This window comes from Periplaneta americana, chromosome 5 (genome assembly GCF_040183065.1).
Source record: "Periplaneta americana isolate PAMFEO1 chromosome 5, P.americana_PAMFEO1_priV1, whole genome shotgun sequence".
NCBI classification, from domain to species: domain Eukaryota; kingdom Metazoa; phylum Arthropoda; class Insecta; order Blattodea; family Blattidae; genus Periplaneta; species Periplaneta americana.
This window is the reverse complement of record NC_091121.1, coordinates 116169417-116188691: the sequence shown is the minus strand read 5'-3', so window position 1 is coordinate 116188691 and position 19275 is coordinate 116169417. Positions and strand designations below refer to the sequence as shown.

The window sequence follows — 19275 nt, the reverse complement described above, 5'->3', positions numbered from 1 at the left end:
TTTAATTTCCTCCCGGGTGTCATAATTTGTTAGTGTTGCTCCAAGATATTTGAACTTTTCCAACTTTTCAAAGGATAAATTTCCAATTTTTTATTTCCATTTCGTACTATGTTCTGGTCAAGAGACATAATCATATACTTTGTCTTTTCGGGATTTACTTCGAAACCTATCTCTTTACTTGCTTCAAGTAAAATTCCCGTGCTTTTCCTAATAGATTGTGAATTTTCTATAAACGTCATCCGTATAAATATGCAGCTGATGTAACCCGTTCAATTCCAAACCCTCTCTGTTATCCTGGACTTTCCTAATGGCATATTCTAGAGTAAAGCTAAAAAGTAAAGGTGATAGTGCATCTCCTTGCTTTAGCTCGCAGTGAACTGGAAAAGTATCAGATAGAAACTGGCCTATACGGACTCTGCTGCACGTTTCACTGAGACACATTTTAATTAATCGAACTAGTTTCTTGGGAATACCAAATTCAGTAAGAATATTATGTAGAACTGCTCTCTTAACTGAATCATACGCCTTTTGAAATCTATGAATAACTTATGTTCTGTACCCTTATACTCCCATTTTTTCTCCAATATATGTCGAATACAAAAATGTGATCAATAGTCGATCTATTGTTCGATGTTGTACTGTTCGATGTCAAGGGGATATTCCATTTTTATCCATACATGCTGCAGCATTTCAACATCAACAACTTGCGTAGCTTCAATTATCCTCCTGTGAAGGGTACCTTGAACAAAGCTTGGTGTACACAATCCTCGACGTACCCCAAGGAAAAATCCAAATATCAGGAGAGCGCGTTGGACAGGCGATTGATCCTCCACGGGCTATCCATCTTCCAGGGCAGAATATCCCGGACATCATTAGACCAATGTGGGGGCGCTCCGCCTTGTTGGAAAATTGTGGATGGATAGCTGAAACTCCTCGAACGGTAATGGTACTGTTCAAGTATGTTATAATGCCTGTAATTCTGTCCTCAGTAAAAAAAACGCACCTCTCTACATGCATCATGTGGGTTCAGAGTTATGATTGATTGTAGCCTAATGGTAACGAGACTTTACGGATAACATAGTACAATCATTGTTATTTTCTTCATTTATTAACCAATACATAAACATACCTTAAGATTTACACAACATAACTAATTCTGTATTGGTACCTTAAGAGACAGTATTTGCGACTTCACATCCAGCGGAAGCGTGTTCGATTAACTGTGGAGAACTTGAGATTGTTGACCACAGAATAAAGAATACCTCTGCATATAAACACCTCGTGTTAATTGAGGTTCCTCACAGCTGTGAGACTGACTCTTTCCTCACTGTTGAAATTGATGATTTTGTTGATAAAGGCGAATATAACTATGACATTGGTAAATATAGTCAAGGTTAAATAAATGGCCGAATATTGGGGTGTAGAATAAAAAAATAATGTATAATAGGTAATAGGTTATCTAGCAGAGACATCGATAAAGTAAGAGCCAAAATATGCAAAAAAATTTTTATTAATACTGGAGAATGCTTCTAACCTGGCAGCGCTACTATAGATGGGGATCGATACGAGTCTGGGAATAAGTCTAGAGAGAAAAATCAAATATTTAGATAATATTTTGTTTATACATCTTGATTACATAACTTTTAACACTATATCACACCTACAGCGACATAAACATAAACGTGGAAATTCTGCATATTGAACCAAAAAGCCAGAAACTAAACACACTAGAATATAGACCACAAAAACACATCCAAATCTCAATACACAACTCAATTTCAGAACACACACTCTTTGACTCCACATTACACTACACAAACACACCACACGAAACGCAAACAAAAGGCGCCAAGACCAGCACCAACCAGTTATGAAGATGGCCCATAACAGGCTAAAACTAGTGAACCAGGTACTGTAATATTTAACACACGAAAGCTAAATAATAAGCTACATAATCCGAAATATTTTGTTAATGAATGATTCACCGATTAAGTAAAAGTATATCTTTTGTATGGAAGCCGCTAATTGGAAATCGAATTGGTTGAAAGATCTGGAATTAGAAATAAACACATTAGGTCTAAATTAGCTATGGAGAGAACTAGGGACTCTAAACACGAAGACTATTGGAAGAATTGTAAAAGATAGGACAAACGAAATTTCGAAACAAGATATTTTTCGTAATATTAAAGACCTAAGATCACTAAAGTACTATAGAGAGGTTAAAACTTTTTGGGAACAGGAAGAATATATTAGATTAAATTCAAGAGAAGAGAGAATAGGAATGACATTGTGGAGGTTAGGTATATGGAAGCTCAAGAATAAAAGAGGGAACATAGAGAAAGATAAATGTCCGTTATGCGAACTAGCAGAAGATGCAATACATATAGCTTTAAATTGTGCGGTAACAAATGATTTGAGAAACAGTTGGCTGGATGACAATTTTTTTGAACATAAACGCTATGATGGCATGTAAAAAAATGAATAGTCCCTTAAACTCTAGCAATTTGCATAAATTAGGAAAATTTTTTTTATACAGTTCAAATTAGATGGGAAGAGAGGTCAAGACTCAGAATGAAATAGGGTTATAAATGTTTAATATTTGGACCCGATATAAGCTATGAGAAGTATATAATTAATGTAGGCCTATCTAAAGGTATTATATCAAATAACAAAATAATCTTTAAGTACATTTAATAAAAAAGAAAAAGTTAAAGTTAATGATTTCAAATATAAGGATTCACTATATTTATTATTATTATTATTATTATTATTATTATTATTATTATTATTACTATTATTATTATTATTATTATTATTATTATTATTATTATTATTATTATTATATGTTGACGGGAATTATATATATTAGAAAAAAATATATTAGATTAATAAACGTAGAAGTAATAGTATTAGGCCTACATTGTATTTTAATAATAAAAAATATTAAACAGATACTGTAATTAGTATATACTTGTAGGTTGCCATATGCATTGTTAATTTGTAATCATTGTATGATGGATGATGGAGGATTAAGAACTGGAATATATCTAATCCGCCATGACGTGAGTAAAGAATGATGTAATAAATAAATAAATAAATAAGTAAATAAATAAATAAATAAATGATGTATGAAGGTCATAATAATGGAGATTCGTGCTAATGATGTAGGCCTACCGGCATGCCTGTCCTCGCTAATAAGGAGAACACAAATAAATCTAAGTTGAAAATGAGGAGTCGTTCACTCAACATTTACAAATACTATCAAAATGATATTACATTCGGCTTAAATCAGAAATTCTGCACACAGAGACAGACAACTCACTTATGTTCTCGAAATGTGAAGTACTTAGTATTTTTCGCTCTTGAACGTCGTGAAGATCAGATCAGAAGATGTGGCCTTCATGTCTGTAGTCATGGCTTTGATCTCTGAAGATATGATATAGTTTACAGATTGGAGTCCGCCTTCAAGTTCTTAGGGTTGTATTGCGCGTAGCGTTTCTTCAAATGTGAATTATTATGGCTGGAGGCTACCTCAAAGCTCTCCAGATGTGACGTAATAATAAATAGCTTCGAAGTTCTCCAGTTATGACTAGAAATCGAAGTTCTACGGGTGTAATGTAAATTATTATGGCCGAAAACCATCTCGAAGTTCTCGATATGTAAGTAATTATTCTCGAAATTTAAATAATTGTTGTGGCTGAAGCCAATCTCGAATTTTTCTATGTCTGAAGTAATGATTATGATCAGATATCACTTCAAAATCGAGGAGATTTAAAATATCCAGGTACAGTGTTTCTGCCTTTGTCACGGACAATGTCCCAAATATGGTTTCTGTTGTCAAAAAATTGAACCTTCGCTATCTAGGATGTGTTGCGCATACATTAAACCTTACCGTTTAATGAATTTAAATACTATTATAGTCACAATCATGCCATGGTATGAAAGAAAAATTACACAACCTCGAGCGGGAATCGAATCTGCGACTCCCTGTTCTCCGGTCAGGCGCTCTACCACTGAGCTATCGAGTTCGTCTCACCCCAAAGGCTTGGAATTATCCTTTCATACTGGCGACTGTCACCAAACATCGTAAGATGAAGATTACTTACCGTTTAAGTTTCCAGCGTGCGACTGTGTTATTACTTTCAACTACATGAAAGAATTTCCATGTGTCGGATACCCGCTCCAGTGCCATTTTATCTCACTCACAACTACTGTCGGTGACTCAGGAGAAGACGAGAGCGGACTGAGGGGTAAGGGATGTGAACAGATAACGTACGACAACACGTCAATATTTGTAATGTAGTAAGCGGAAACATTAAGTCTCCTTCTGTTCAACTTAGCTTTAATTTCCATACGCATTGTTACTCATGTTTCCTGCACGAGTAATAATCTGGATACTGGGATGCTTATCTGAGTGATGTTTATAATAATCAACAGCGATAGTCAAGAAGGTCACATTCTTGCCCCTCGTCTTCTCCTGAGTAACGGACAGTACCACTTAAATGCCATCGACCTGGGCCGGAATCGAACTCGCAACCTCGGGCACATAACGCCAACGCTATACCAACTGCGCCACTCAGGGGGACTCACCGGTGAAGAGCTTACTCGTAACCTCCGATTCCTCCGCCGGTTGTAGTCTAGTTGCTGAGCAGCACTAATTCTTAGTAAATGATAGGGACATTTTATTTCCTCCGATAAGTATAACGTAGTAAAAAGTGCGTTAAATTAATTTCCCAAAAATTTTAATCATGTTGTATGGCTGTCAATTTATCATCAGTTCTTCCAAGAGCGGAACACCTCGGCTTGAAACTGAGTACACATGATTTATGAGTGCTATAATTTTCGAAGTAATGACGCAATTGACTGTTTGCATTGCAATGAATCCAGAGCAGTGTAATATACACTGCTCTGCATGAATCAAGAACGGAGCGCAAAATATACACTGTCCCGGGCGACAAAATGTCTAACTACAGCCCTGAGGAGCAAGCGTAGTATCGATATTGTAACTTTTATTTCTACTTTTAACCACACACCCGTCAACAATAATGTGACTTTTATTGTTGGTGATTCAGCCTACAACAGTGGGTATTCCACTCAACATAGCAACACAATAGTCGTTATTGCACTCCACAAGACGACAATGACGTGTATTATTGAGAACAACAATGTACTCCTAATTTCAACCAATGTTCACAAAGCACTATGTGCAGAACAAAACTGTCAGTTCTCAGTTCACAGTTCGTTCGCCTTGGCTAGTTCTTCTAGCTCACTCACCCAAGTTCACTGTACGTCAAACCCAAGCCTTCCAGATACAGTTCACTACACATCGAACCCAAGTCTCCGGATACGTTGCACTCGCCTGGATACTGCCACAGTTACGGACTCACTCAAGTTCACTGCACATCGAACTCAGGTTCACCTTGCTCGCTGCTGTTCAAGACTTGAAGCTGACTGAAGACTAACTCACTGCCGAGTGCCGAAGACTGCTCGCGCTTTTATTACTAAAACACCTCTCGAATTTTCGATTCGCGTGGCTTTCCGAATCTACGAGAGGATTCCGCTTCTAGAGGTTTCCCCTGCTCTCTCCGCTCCGCGCCTCCCGTAGTTTTCTTTCCCCTCGCTCCGCGCCGCGCTACAGCGCCTACCGAAGCTCGAGTTTCGTCCCCCTCCCTTCCTTCTCGCTGGATGCGCGCGCACTCCCCGACGCGACAAGAAGAACAATCCAGACGGTTGCCACAATATCATAGCTATAAATAGAAATAAAGAAACATCCAAAATAATTTATCCTACGATCAGATTTTAAAACTCAGCCACTCAATGATTTGAAGTGAACGATGACAAAAAGAAAATCTAGGAGCCCACCATTCCGTTTCTATCAGTCAAGTACAATATTTAAAAAATCACAGTTACTGGTCTCTTCTTTGGAGCGAGTGACACCATTCAGAAAACCTTTGTAAAGTGGAGGGAAAAATACAAGTTTAACAGAGAATTTCAAGATGCCATCGCTACCACCTTAATAAAACTTTCCGTAGCGATATTTCGCCAACATCTTTAAGGTGTACACTCATTTTAAATTGTACTAGGTCTCCTTTTCGATATGTTTCAATTCCTTTTGTATGAAATCTGTCTATAATTACAGGAATAGTGATTATAAGTTACTTATTGTCCGCCGCTGTGGAGTAACGGTTAGCATGTCTGATCGTGAAACGAGTGGGCCCGAGTTCAAATTTGGTTGGGACAAGTTAACTGGTTGATAATTTTCCAGGGTCTTCCTTCAACCCATTAAGAGCAAATGGGTAGCTTTCGGCGTCACTCAGACGCTAGATAACCATCGTAGTTGGTAAAGCGTCGTAAAATAAATCAATTTAAAAAGTTATTAATTTTTATTTTGTGTTTAATTATTTACAAGATAAGAAAGATAAGATGGCTATAAACAATGAGATTATCATTTCCCCTTTCACACTGCTTTTTGTAATATTTCTTTCTGCGATAGTATTAATATTTTGTATAACTGCAATGGGAAAATGAGAAAAGTACAGTAACAACTGTCGAGTGGAACTAAGGTCACAAAAACAAGATTTGAAAACAATATAGGCCTACAGATTCATCAAAATACAAACAAAATTCAGCTTCTTTCATCTCCCAATCTAAACTTTCAAATGTCTTTCCAGTTGCTAATTCATTAACAAAATTTGAAATTCAGTTGACAGTTTTGTAACAAGTCACACCGCGATAAAATCTGTTTATCATTTAAGCGAACTTACTGATTTAAATTGTCCAAGTGTATGAATGTAGTCTTAGAAAAAAGTTTTGTCGCACAGATACTTTATAAGTCATGATCAGAGGACGAGCGACCTGGTTCACAAGAGAATGACTAGCTGAGATAATAATATTAGTTTTGTTTCGTTGTTTCATGCGCACTGCCTCCTTTCTGGGACTTACAAAGTATCTGTGCGACAAAGCTTTTTTCAAAGACTCTACATCTATCTCCAACCTCACAGAACAAAGTGTACTGCAATTATTACGACTGTCATAGCCACTAATATCCTAAGGAGCAAGTATAAGATCTCGGTATCAAAGAAGTAACATTTTCATGAATTATTATTAACGAATTGACAGATGTTACATGTATTATACATCTTCGCCACATACCTATATGTCGTAGGTATTATAATGAACAGGGTTTTTGTCTCTCATTAAGATAGAAGATAGTGTGAAATTAAAGTATTGAGCAATTGTTTCCTCTAAAAGGCGACTTTTAAAGAAATAATTGCGAATTTCTGTGAAAGCAATCTGGCAACCTTGCCTTGAGTAACAGGAGCTGGAGTAAATGGAGGAGCATTCAGTAGTGAAGAGACTTGTTGCTGAAAGAGAAAATGAGGTCATGGTATTTACTCGGAAAATTTAATAAGAGACCAGATAACACAGCGCAGTTGATAATATGATGTGTAAAATATAAGGAGGCCTATTGTACTCATTAAATGGAGTAACCTTATGTTAGGTAATTATGACATGAGTATGTTTAATGGATTATATAGTACGGTAATATGAAATATCGTCAGCAATATCCACCCTTACACGGATTTAATACTTTAAAAAGCTGGGTGTTTTAATTTTCAATAGTATCTCGAAATGGTACCTACCTAATTTATAAACAACAGTTATGTACTTACAGTAATAAGAATTACATGTGAATTTTGAGGTTAAGAGAGGGTCTTGGGAATTGTGTCAAGTATGACAGCAACCCGAAATGAGATTATACAGTAGAGCTATACATACGTACATTATTACGTATGTTGTTTTCTTACAAAATAGCCTAATTGTATTGTTAAAAACTGCAAATAGTTAACCATCTATTTTTAAACATCTTATAGAGGCACAGAATATTTTGCTTTATTTCTTTATTTTTGTTTGTTGAATTCTGTGCCTGTTAAGTAATCGTTTGAACATGCTTATGGCAGTAGCCTACACTGAATATCTATTCATGGTCTCTCTATTAAATGTAGGCTACATACTACATCCCTTTTATGTTAGAAGCTTCAGTAGGCCTACATTCTATGAAATGTCATAATCAGTAAGAAGCTTTGTGACTTAACTTATTAACTGGTATGTTTTGTTCATGATAGGATAGAGTTTAGAATAGAGAACCTACATCTACTACTATAGATAAACTTGCAGACAAATTAGCGAGTTAAATAGTATGAATAATAACTGTTAATTATATAGACGTCAAATGATCTAGTCACAATTGTGTTGAATCCAGTTGTTGAAAAACTCATTTAGAAACAACACAATTTAAAAATCGAACCCATAACAAAGAAAGATTGATGCTTAGGCCTACAATATAACAGGCGTGTATAGTGATTTGTCATTAAAATGGACTGTTTCTAGAAGTATTATTTCATTTCCCTGTTTCGTAGCTGATATAGAGGTTGGGGCACACGAGATTGGTCTTTGTATAGACATACAGACGTTAAACCTTGCAATGTCCACTGCTGTGGAGAAATGGTAAGAATGTCTGGCTGTGAAACGAACAAGCCTGGGTTGGGATAAGTTGCCTGGTTGGGATTTTCCTCAACCAATTGAAGCAAAATTGTTGAGTAACTTTCAGTGTAGGAGCTCGGACGCATATTGCCACCATTAATTCACTATCATCATCATCATCATCATCATCATCATCATCATCATCATCATCATCATCATCATCATCATCATCATAGTTCGGGTCAAGTTCATGGTGTGGCATATTGTACTACTTGTACAAGAGTGTGGCCATTGGGCTAAAAGTAGGCCCATCATTCACAAAACAGGAGTGAGAAGCACAATTAGTCTCTGGCTGCAATCTAAGCCTTCGGGTCCCTCCTCCGTTAAAGAGAGAAAGTAAAAACTTGTCATTCTAACACACATACCTTTTCTCCAACTTTTGAATGGGTTGAAATAGAAATAATGTCCCTGTAATTTTAAAGAAAGATTTCTCAGATTCCTTCTTCAACAAACCATACTTAACCTAAATTAGGTTATATTAGATTTGTATGGATAGTTGTCTCGGTGAAACATACAGCAGAGTTCATACAGATCAGTTTCACTGCAGGCTAAAGCAAGGAGATGCACTATCACCTTTACTTTTTAACTTTGTTCTAGAATATGCCATTAGAAAGGTCCAGGAAACCAGAGAAGGTTTGAAATTAAATGAGTTACATCAGCTACTTGTTTATGGAGACTACATAAATATCCAGACTTTTGAGGCAGGGCATGCAACATGTATGGGCGAATCCAGAAATGCATATAGAGTTAGTTTGAAGACCTGAGAGGAAAAGACCTTTGGGGAGGCCAAGATGTATATGAAAGAATAATATTAAAATGGATTTGAGGGAGGTGGAATATGTGGTATGGACTGGATTAATCTTGCTCAGGATAGGGATCAATGGTGGGCTTATGTGAGGGCGGCAAAGAACCTCTGGGCTTCCTAAAAGCCATTTGTAAGTAAGTTATGTATGTGAAGAAGGAAGAGCTGCCGTTCCTTGAAAATTACCAAAATAGCCTAGTTTAACATTGTTATTAGAGTCATAACAGCCATTCCATCTTTACAGAGAGGACATTCAGAGATAAAATTTTAACGTGTGATATAATGATATCAAAGTGAAATTATTTTAATATTAATTAAACATGCGTATGTTTAGTTATCCCCCCCCCCTAATGCACCCAGATTGTCATTTGACGTCTAGTCTCTCCTAGCAATGGCTTATTTGTAACCCACTTCTGAGATTGGGGTGCCTGGAAGACGCATTTTACCCTTAGGACGTGTTTCATTTCATCACACTTCTTTTAATGTAGACACATTCAGAATTCAACACGCTTGGTTTGGCAACACTACGGCAGGGATTCTCAACCTGGTGCTCGTGAGCATCATAGTACTCCTTTAATGACATAGTACTCTCATCATGAAAGTAAAAAAGTGCTCGCGAGCACAAATGCTTCTGAGATTTTTTCAATTCGAACTTTGTTGTACGAACTGGAACAAACAGTGTTTCTATCCATCCATTATAATATGTTAGAGATCTAATAGACCTTTCTGTATATCACAGTGTATAGTCCTCTCCTATTTACTATGGACTTAATCAGAAAAATCAAGATCATTCAAGAAAATAATATGGCTGCTCGTACAGAACTTCAGTTGATAGATCTCCCGTCTTTAGCTCTGAAATATTGTTTTAAAAGGAGAAATTCATAGCCTTTGGGAGGCTGAAGATACAAAAAGACTCCAGATATTGCGTAATGTTTCTTTAAAATGTCTGGAACGACCTGACATCATGAATAGTTTCTCTGTGAAGAAAGTGCAAAGAAAATCTTTATGATTTACAAGTAAAATGCATGTATTTTGATTCCAATAATTTATTGTTTTCAGAATTATAACATTTCATTTAAAACTAATTTAAACTAAACATGACCTGTATAAAAGCTGCTTATAAATTGTTTGTGGAAGTTGGGAGGAGTGGAGATGGCAAATTTTAGCACTGCCTAGGAGCGGCACTATACCTGATGTCAACTGCTCAAATTGTCTATACATGGTACGAAATATACTATGAAAAAACAAACAGTAGAATGACAAGTTTAATTTTTCAATATTGATATCTTTAAAATAATCAGGATAGCAAACATTAGAATTATATTGAATTAATATGGTTAAATAAATTACAACTACAATAATAACACATACATGATCATATTCAATTATATTTATGTCCATATAGCATTAAACTGTTGAATGATAGGCCTATATTAGAATGTGTAAAAACAACATTCCACAATTAATGCAATTAATATAAATTAAATAAATACACATATCCTAATAAATGATTTGAATGATATAATATTTACCTTAGATACAATATTAGATGTTTCATTATATTTATACAATGTCTATGATGTTTTTAACTTATGACCATGTATAAACATTATAGTAATTAGGGTGGCATAGCAATATTGCAACTACTATTTTAATATGTTTGATTTTAAATTCATGTTTTATTCAACTGTAATTATTAATTTACATATACTAAATATTGCTACACATGTGTAATATGTTCTACATTAAATATTGTAATTGTAATTTAAGCCTGATGATGCTGTGTGACGAAAACGTTTGTTTTAAATGACATTGAATACAATGACTAATTATTGTATTTTTTTATTTTATTTATTTATTTTTTTTTTGTAAATAATTTCATAAATCATTCAGACGGAAAATATATTTAGTTATCAAACATCTGAATCTCACTTGTCACATGCCAGATATCATTTGGAAAATTGCCCTTTATTTTCATAAATTAAGATACTTGAATTTTTATTAATATTTCTTCTGAAATCTGAATGTTTCCATGCCCATCTCTACATTTGGTAGAATCTATTTATTTTGTTGATAGTGGAATAATTGTTTTCAGTTTTCTTCTGAACATTAGTTCTGAAGCATTCTGTGGTATTACCATGTGTCATCTATATTTTCAAGTATATTACAGCCTCTTGGTATCATTTGAATTCTGATGCTAAAATTTTTGTCAAGAGAAATATTTGTTTAGTGTAGTTTTTTTGCCCTGTATTTAGTAGTAGTTAGTAGGTTTGTAATGCGTCGGTGTTTACTGATCCGATTTTGTATTTATAAGAATGCAGATGTTTGTCATTTAATTGTTGAGGATAAAAGGACCATTTATTGCTACAAGTGTGACATCTAAGCTATTGGTTCATACTTAAACAATTCTACAAACATTTTAAGTGCTTATTTATTTAAACAACTGGAAGAGACTGCTTTGGAGAGTCAACTCAAAATCGCTATATAAATATATATCCATTATTATTCTAACCTTGGTACCAATCACTTTTTGTATTTACACAATGTATTATAGATTTTGCCTGTAGTAGCTTTTGGTTCAGGTAGGTTAGGCATTCCTGTTGTATTCGGTTTTTTCTTCCTTCTGCCACTACTTTGTTTTATGATTGTTTTGTCATTCAGAGAACAAGTATTAGAAGAGCTGGGTCTATTTGTATCATAGGTTTAATTTCTTGGCTATATCTTAGAACAGATGATTATACTGTATTATATTTATAGCTAATGAGTTGAAAGTTTGATTCTGAGATATTAAAATGTGCCTCTGAAGCAGTCTGCCACTGTTGGAGTGAATGGATATGTTTATTCATTATTCTAATTCGAAAATTGTCCACCACTGTGGAGTGACAGCATGTCTGACTCTGTAACAAGTGGGTTCAAATCTCGGTTGGGACATGTTACTGGTTGGATTTTTTCCCGAGGTTTTCCTTCACTCAAAGCAAAATTGCTGGGTAACTTTTGGCATTGGATCTCGGATTCATTTCGCCATCATTTATTCAAATGTCACTGTCGTCATTACCATAGCTCAGGTTAAGGTAACAGTGCATCTTGCTACATTCGTACAAGAGTACAACCATTCGGCGACATATATCATTCACAGAACAGGAGTGGTAAGCACAATAAGCCTCAAGCTGTGATGCAAGCCTTCGAACCCCTCCTCCTTAAAAAAAAGAAGAGTTTAAGAATTGTTCACACGTTTCATACTTTGAAGACTCCATAGATGTTGTATTTGCTGTAACATACATTTTTCTCTGAATGTTGGGATATAATTCTTAGTTTCCTGAACAGAATATGGCAACTAGTATAGTGCAATAGTCACAATGGTTTTCGTAATAAACTGTAGGTATAAGGCTGTATTTGCCTGTTTTAGAGTTCCTCTTCGCAACGCCAGAAGAAAGTCGGTTATGCCACCTCCGTCACTTAAACTCAATGGAAATGACTTCATTGATTGTGATGGTCAAGATCAATCTCCACAAAATTCCATAACAAGTATCAACAGCATTTCCAGTTTGCTTAAAGAAAAGCTTGCAGTAAGTATGCATATATTGTAATAAATTAAAAGAATATAACATCATCTATGCTGTCAGTTCAATCCATATATTTTTATAAGATTTTAGTCACTGCACTGATATATAAACATAAGAATTATTAAATTGTATACAAGACATTACTTTGTTAGAGGCTTTTAATAGTAATTAATTTTAACATTTTTAAATAAGCAGTGCTTTGCACATGCTTTCACAATACATGCTTAACTCAGCAGTAATGATCAGTTTTAAGGGAAATTACAGTAGTATATGTGACTAATAACGGACATCTCATTAGATTGTAGCCTATAGCATTTTGGACGAATTGTAAGTTTTGGACCCAAGGAATTAGTAGACACCAGCACCAGAAAGACTCTCATGTCCATTTAAATTAGATTAAATTACAGTGGGAAGTCATCTTAGGTGGTGGTCTAATGGTTATGGTACTAGACTTTGGACTTGAGGTTCATGTGTTTAAATCCAGTGGAGGATAATGCATAGTTTTTTTAGTGTGCAGGAGTACAGAATTGTCGTAGTAATCAATGTGTAGAAATAATGAATACAGCAGAATATGTGAAAGCAATAATCTAATATTCATTAAAATTTACATTGTATGAGTTACTTGATAAATCTATATTGATAATAAAACTGTAACCTAAATTTTTCTGGTAATTTTCGCTTTTGGAAAAATAATTGGTGCCTGCGTGTATGTATAATAAACTATCCTCAGACCGAAAATCGAATTTTTTAAATTTCTTTCTGTCTGTGTGTTTTTTAACTTGATAGTAGCTAAATTAATTTCTATGAAAATTGGTATGTAAAATAAGTTAGGTCCCACATATATTTTAGGCTACAACTTATTGCATTCAAAATACTTTCTTTAACTCTCCAGAGATCACACACAGTCTTTTCAACTGTGTGTGATAAACTTTTAACTCCTGCTTCAAGGTTACTTGAGTTCTACCATTCAACCCTTCTGTACCTTTCATTCGAATTGCCCAAAATAAGTGGTGATTGTTTTCATTGCTTTGCTATTGGCCAATTTGATTCGTATCTGTTTCTGTACAGGTCTGGTTACTTTGACCATGCGCAACTAATTACGCAACCCAATTTAGTTGTGACCTGGCGTATAAATTTTTTATAGCTTCTGAAATTTGTAGTTTTTCGTATGTGCAGTTCATACATTTATTTCAATGTGCTATTTTATTCTTACTATCTGTCTTCTAATGTAAGGACTAGTAACTGGTGGTCTCTAACTCTGTTCTTCACGCTACTGAACATAGTAGGAATCAATAGCTTTATTATACTGAAACACAGTCTTGTTCAATTTGACATTCCTACAAACCTTCGGCAAAAAGTTATATAGAAAGTATCTACTTCAAAGACAGCAACTCGTGCATCTGCCACTTCAACTGAAGAGAAATATTAGAGAAATGATTGGAACTGTAAAAAAAGAGAAAACCACCTCCATCCGAAGAAAAGAAGAAGAAGAAGAACTTTTATGCTGCTTCATAATTTTGATAGAACTGATTTTAACGAGATATACGAATTTTCTATGCTATAATATTATCAAATTCACATTGATATATCGTGGCGTCGTGGTCTAAGGCATCCTGCCTAGGACTCGCATTACGGAATGTGCGCTGATTCAAGTCCTCATGGGGGAAGAAATTTTCTCATGAAATTTCGGCCAGTGTATGGGACTGGTGCTCACCTAGCATCGTGATGCACTTGGGGAGCTACGTTGGGTAGCAAAAATCCAGTTTCGCAAACCAGCTATAACGGCTGGGGATCATTGTGCTAACCACACGATACCTCCATTCTGGTTGGATGATCGTCCACCTCTGCTTCGGTATGTGGACGTGAGGCCAGCAGCCGGCTAGGCGGTCTTGGCCCTTCATGGGCTGTAGCGCCACGAATTTTTACATTGATATGTATACTTTCTTTTAAGCAATCACTATTGGAGACTTTCTTGGTTGTCACTTTGTTATAAAAATTCAAACAAACATCATTGCGATTAAATCATCATTATGTGATATTTTTCCAAATAAAGACCAATATTTGTAATAAAAGTTATTCTCTTCCCTGTGCATCATTTCGAATTAATTGACCTGAATAAGACAAAAGCATTCAGTAGCTTAGGAGAAAATATTGTACATAGATATTATGTCAAAAATTACTTTTCGGATTTAAGGCCTCTGGAAACATGTTGTATTTTCCTAAAGAAGTGTTTAATTGATTTTCTTTTGTAGTGTCACAATATTTTTTCTTTATATATTTCATGTAGTAGAATAGTAAAACATGTATTATGGGATTTTTGGGGATGGAAAGACTTGACTGGACACAAAACCACTATACTGGAAACTATTGAATGTAGAAGTTATTCTTCAACTGATTAAATTATATTTATCCATTTTTTTTTTTTTTTCAGCTGTCCTTCCCAGCTATGTTGAAGAAGAAGAGACCGCAGGAATATAAACTCCGTGCATTTGTCGGAATTCTGTTCCTCTGCATAGTTTTTCTTGTTGGTTTTGCATATGTATTTTATCACCAACAAGTTCTACAGGTAAATACTTAATTTATGCTATAATAGAGATACGCAAGACTGGTGTACTTTCGCTCTGACAAATGTTGGTTATTATTTCAGTGACTTGCTTTCACACATAACTGATAAACACTACTGATTAGGACGAGAAAAACGTACCATATTCTTATTTGAATGATTTAGAGCAACATTTATGTTAAAAGAGTTTCAGTATTTTCGGACATATTGTCTGTTAAGTTTGTTTCTTTCCGAACCTCTTGCATATATTAAAATTTTTGTAATAAAAGAAAATAAAAATTATAATAAATATCTTATACCTTTCTAATTGATAGTCAATAAGCTTCGTTGCAGAAAAGTATCTTAGCTTTCTTACAGTCTAACCAAGGAATATTCTTAGGCCTACCATTGAATCAGAGGTTTTTGTGTTCAAACCCAAGCAATGATAAAAATATTTATGAAGCTTTCTTCAGACGAAAAGTAAGGTTAGCAAATTTATGTTATAGGTTTATGAGATATAAGGGAATCTTGTCCCTAAATGAAGAAGTTTCCTGACAGAATTATCTGCTTTCATTCCCTCGTCCAACATTTCTGTTTGCACAGATATATGCTCATGAGACTGTAACAGTTTTTGATGCTCGAGTTAGGAAACAATGAATCTGATTCTTCCATAGCTGTGGAAGTTATTTGCATTATAATATCCCAATCCCAAGTTAGTCAGGTTCTTTTCTTCCCTATCCAGACTTTGTCGTGTTTAATTACTGAAAACAATTTGCAGAGGATTATAGTGAAATGTAATATATGTGTGCATTATTCGTTGTTGATTTACGCACTTTTAATTCTTGTATATTACTAATGATTTTATTGAACTTGTTAAATTAGCAACTTAAATATCTTCACAGTGTTAAATGTTGACACTGTGTGGTTTGACTTGCTTCGATGGAACTTTATGCCATCTTCAAACTTCTAGACTAGATTAGGAATATGAAGATAGTTTTAAGCCCCATCGAAACTACAGGGTTGTTTTCGATCTCTGATGACGAATTTGAATGGCATCATGTGTGTCAGGAATCACACGACAGCTGAACTGTGGTGCAAGGTGGCAAACCAGTAGGGAGAGATCTCATAGTCAGAGTGCACGGCGACTCACAGCAGAAATTCCCAAAAAAATCGAGCCTTTTTAGAAGGGGTACATTACGACCCTTTCCGATGCCAAGTACAGTTAAGTGAAAATAAAAGAAGCCTACAATAAACGAGGTTTCGTTATTTCCAAGAAAGGCATCTTTTGTGTACTTAATAAGATTGGTAAAGCTCGAATGGAATTAATTTGTATCATTTCGTGGGGTGCGGCCAGTTGTACTGGGATGTGGATTTGCTTGCTCTTTCCACTCTGGAATTAATCCCATTCGAGCTTTGCCAGTCTTATTAGGTATACACAAGATGCCTTTCTTGGAAATAACGAAACTACGTTTTTTGCAGGCTCCTATGATTTTCGCTCAGTTGGTAGAGCAGCTGGCTACGGACTGGAAGGTCCGGGGCTCGATCCCAGGTGGTGACAGGATTTTTTCTCGTTGCCAAACTTTCAGAACGGCCCCGAGGTTCACTCAGCCTCCTATAAAATTGAGTACCTGGTCTTTCCCAGGGGTAAAAGGCGGTCAGAGCGTGGTGCCGACCACACCACCTCATTCTAGTGCCGAGGTCATGGAAAGCATGGGGCTCTACCTCCATGCCCCCCAAATGCCTTCATGGCATGTTACGGGGTTACCTTTACCTTTTACCTATGATTTTCACGTAACTGTACTTGGCATCAGAAAGAATTGTAATGTAACCCTCCCAAAAAAAACTCGATTTTCTTGAGCATTGCTACTGTGATACACCATGCACTCTGATTATGAAATCACTCACTACTGGTCTGTCACCTTTTGCTGCAATTCAGCTGTCGGTGTGATTCCTGACGCACATGACGTCATTCAAATTCGTTATCAGAGATCGGAAACAACCCTGTAGTCACTTAGGTAAGGTACCACACAGTTGTTCATTTAACAAGTTTAATAATATCAGTATAAATTTGTATTTTTAATACGAATTGGCAGCAATAATTACACATAATTTGTAAATGGTGTTTTATGTAAGTTAAGTCATATTGCTATATGTTTTTGACATTTATATTGTATTTATTGCGAATCTTTAAAGAATTTTAATTTGTTAAATCACTAAGAAACAAAAGAGGAAACTTTGAAAGATTGTTACAGCAAAAAATGTAAATATTTCATGATAATTTTACTTCACATTTTATTTGATAATATCTATTAGATAATCTATAGTTAAGAAGTATAATGACATAATAAATTACAACTTATTCCAGTTATCATAATGGTATCTTCCAGACTTAAAAACAGGACACTAAAAAAATTCTTCTGCTAGTGTTCCTTTTTGTTGTCATTCTATCAATGGGAGCAGTAAATTCTTTTCATGTGCCCCCACCTAAAAAATAATCGAGTTCAACTCAATAAGCTAGCATAAGTATAGAAAACATTTTAGTTGTCAATATCCGAAAATACTGATAACCAACGGGCTAAAGTTATAGATAGTACTTATTTGTCTCAAATTTGAAGTCCATGAAACAGGTTTAATAAATAGGTGAATGGGTAAAATTTCTGTGCATTAATATGTATATAATGGGGATCTGGAGTATGTAACTCTAAAAATAAATTTTACTGTCACACTCTGGATACCTGAATAACTAACTTTTTTCGAACACGGGTATCATATTGTATGGTTTATCTCCAATAGCTTTTGTAGAATTTTTTTTTCTTTGTAAAAATTAAAATTTAAGACTTTATGAGTAATATTCCATACTTAATGGACACTACATTATGATATCTCTGACAGTTTATAAAAACATCACACCCTGCCCTTTCATGTCAACAGCAACAATGAAAAATTCTTTTGCCACCTAGACATGAAGTTGCTGAATATCTGTTTGGAGGTTCATTACAGATTGGACATCTGCTCTGTCACTGAGGGTGCACATATCGAAATTGCTTGACTGTAATATAAAATGCAAATCAGACAATATCATTTTTGACATAATAATGTCTTATAATTCATCTGCCAATGGGGGTGCAGGCTAGAAAAGTTGGTGTAGCGAAATTCGGTAGGAGTTTGAAGCATTCGTACAATAGGAAGTTCCTGATGGATTTCGTTTATTTAGGTATCAACATGTAGGGAAAATCCTCCACTAGTCGGCCTGAGTAACATAATCGGTATAGTGTTCGCCTTTTATGCTCGAGGTTGTGGGTTCGATCCCGGCCCAGGTCGATGTCATTTAAGTGTGCTTAAATGCAACAAGCTCATTTCAGTAGATTTACTGGCGTGTAAAAGAACTCCTGCAGGGGCAAAATTCTAGCACACCAGTGATGCTGATATAACCTTGGCAGTTGCGGGCGTCGTTAAATAAACCATAATTAACTTATATATATTCTCCAACATGACTAGGTGTGCTGGGTGAGGAAGTGTTGCGCGCAGATAGTTGGAGTAGAATTTGGGTGCACAGTCAACTTCGAGAAGACTCTATGATAACACTTGTTCAATTTAGATGTAATAAACAGCATTTGTTTGCTAAATAAACCTATTTTCTCGAACGTACAGTAATATTTAATCAGAAGTTTCGATGTGGGTTTATTTGACCGTGTAAACAAATTTTAGTGGAAAATTAATGTAACATTGCATTACAATGGCCGATTCACTCAAGTCGAAATTGAGGAAATGTGCTCAAACTGATAGAGCGGATCAGGAAACCCAGGACCCCCCCCCCCCATTAA

The 19275-nt window shown here is 35.3% G+C and overlaps 1 protein-coding gene across 5 annotated transcripts in view; it reads left to right on the top strand.

The window, feature by feature from the left end:
* LOC138700088 (myogenesis-regulating glycosidase) overlaps positions 1-19275 on the top strand; it is a 465840-nt gene that overhangs the window by 432294 nt on the left and 14271 nt on the right. For 4 of the 5 annotated variants that reach the window (XM_069826407.1, XM_069826408.1, XM_069826410.1 and 1 more), the window contains 2 exons: positions 12753-12912; positions 15341-15475. In XM_069826407.1, the coding sequence (XP_069682508.1) occupies positions 12753-12912; positions 15341-15475 (295 nt within the window). Of the gene's footprint in view, positions 1-7321; positions 7502-12752; positions 12913-15340; positions 15476-19275 lie in introns of those variants that run through there. The other variant, XM_069826411.1, reaches the window with a different exon arrangement.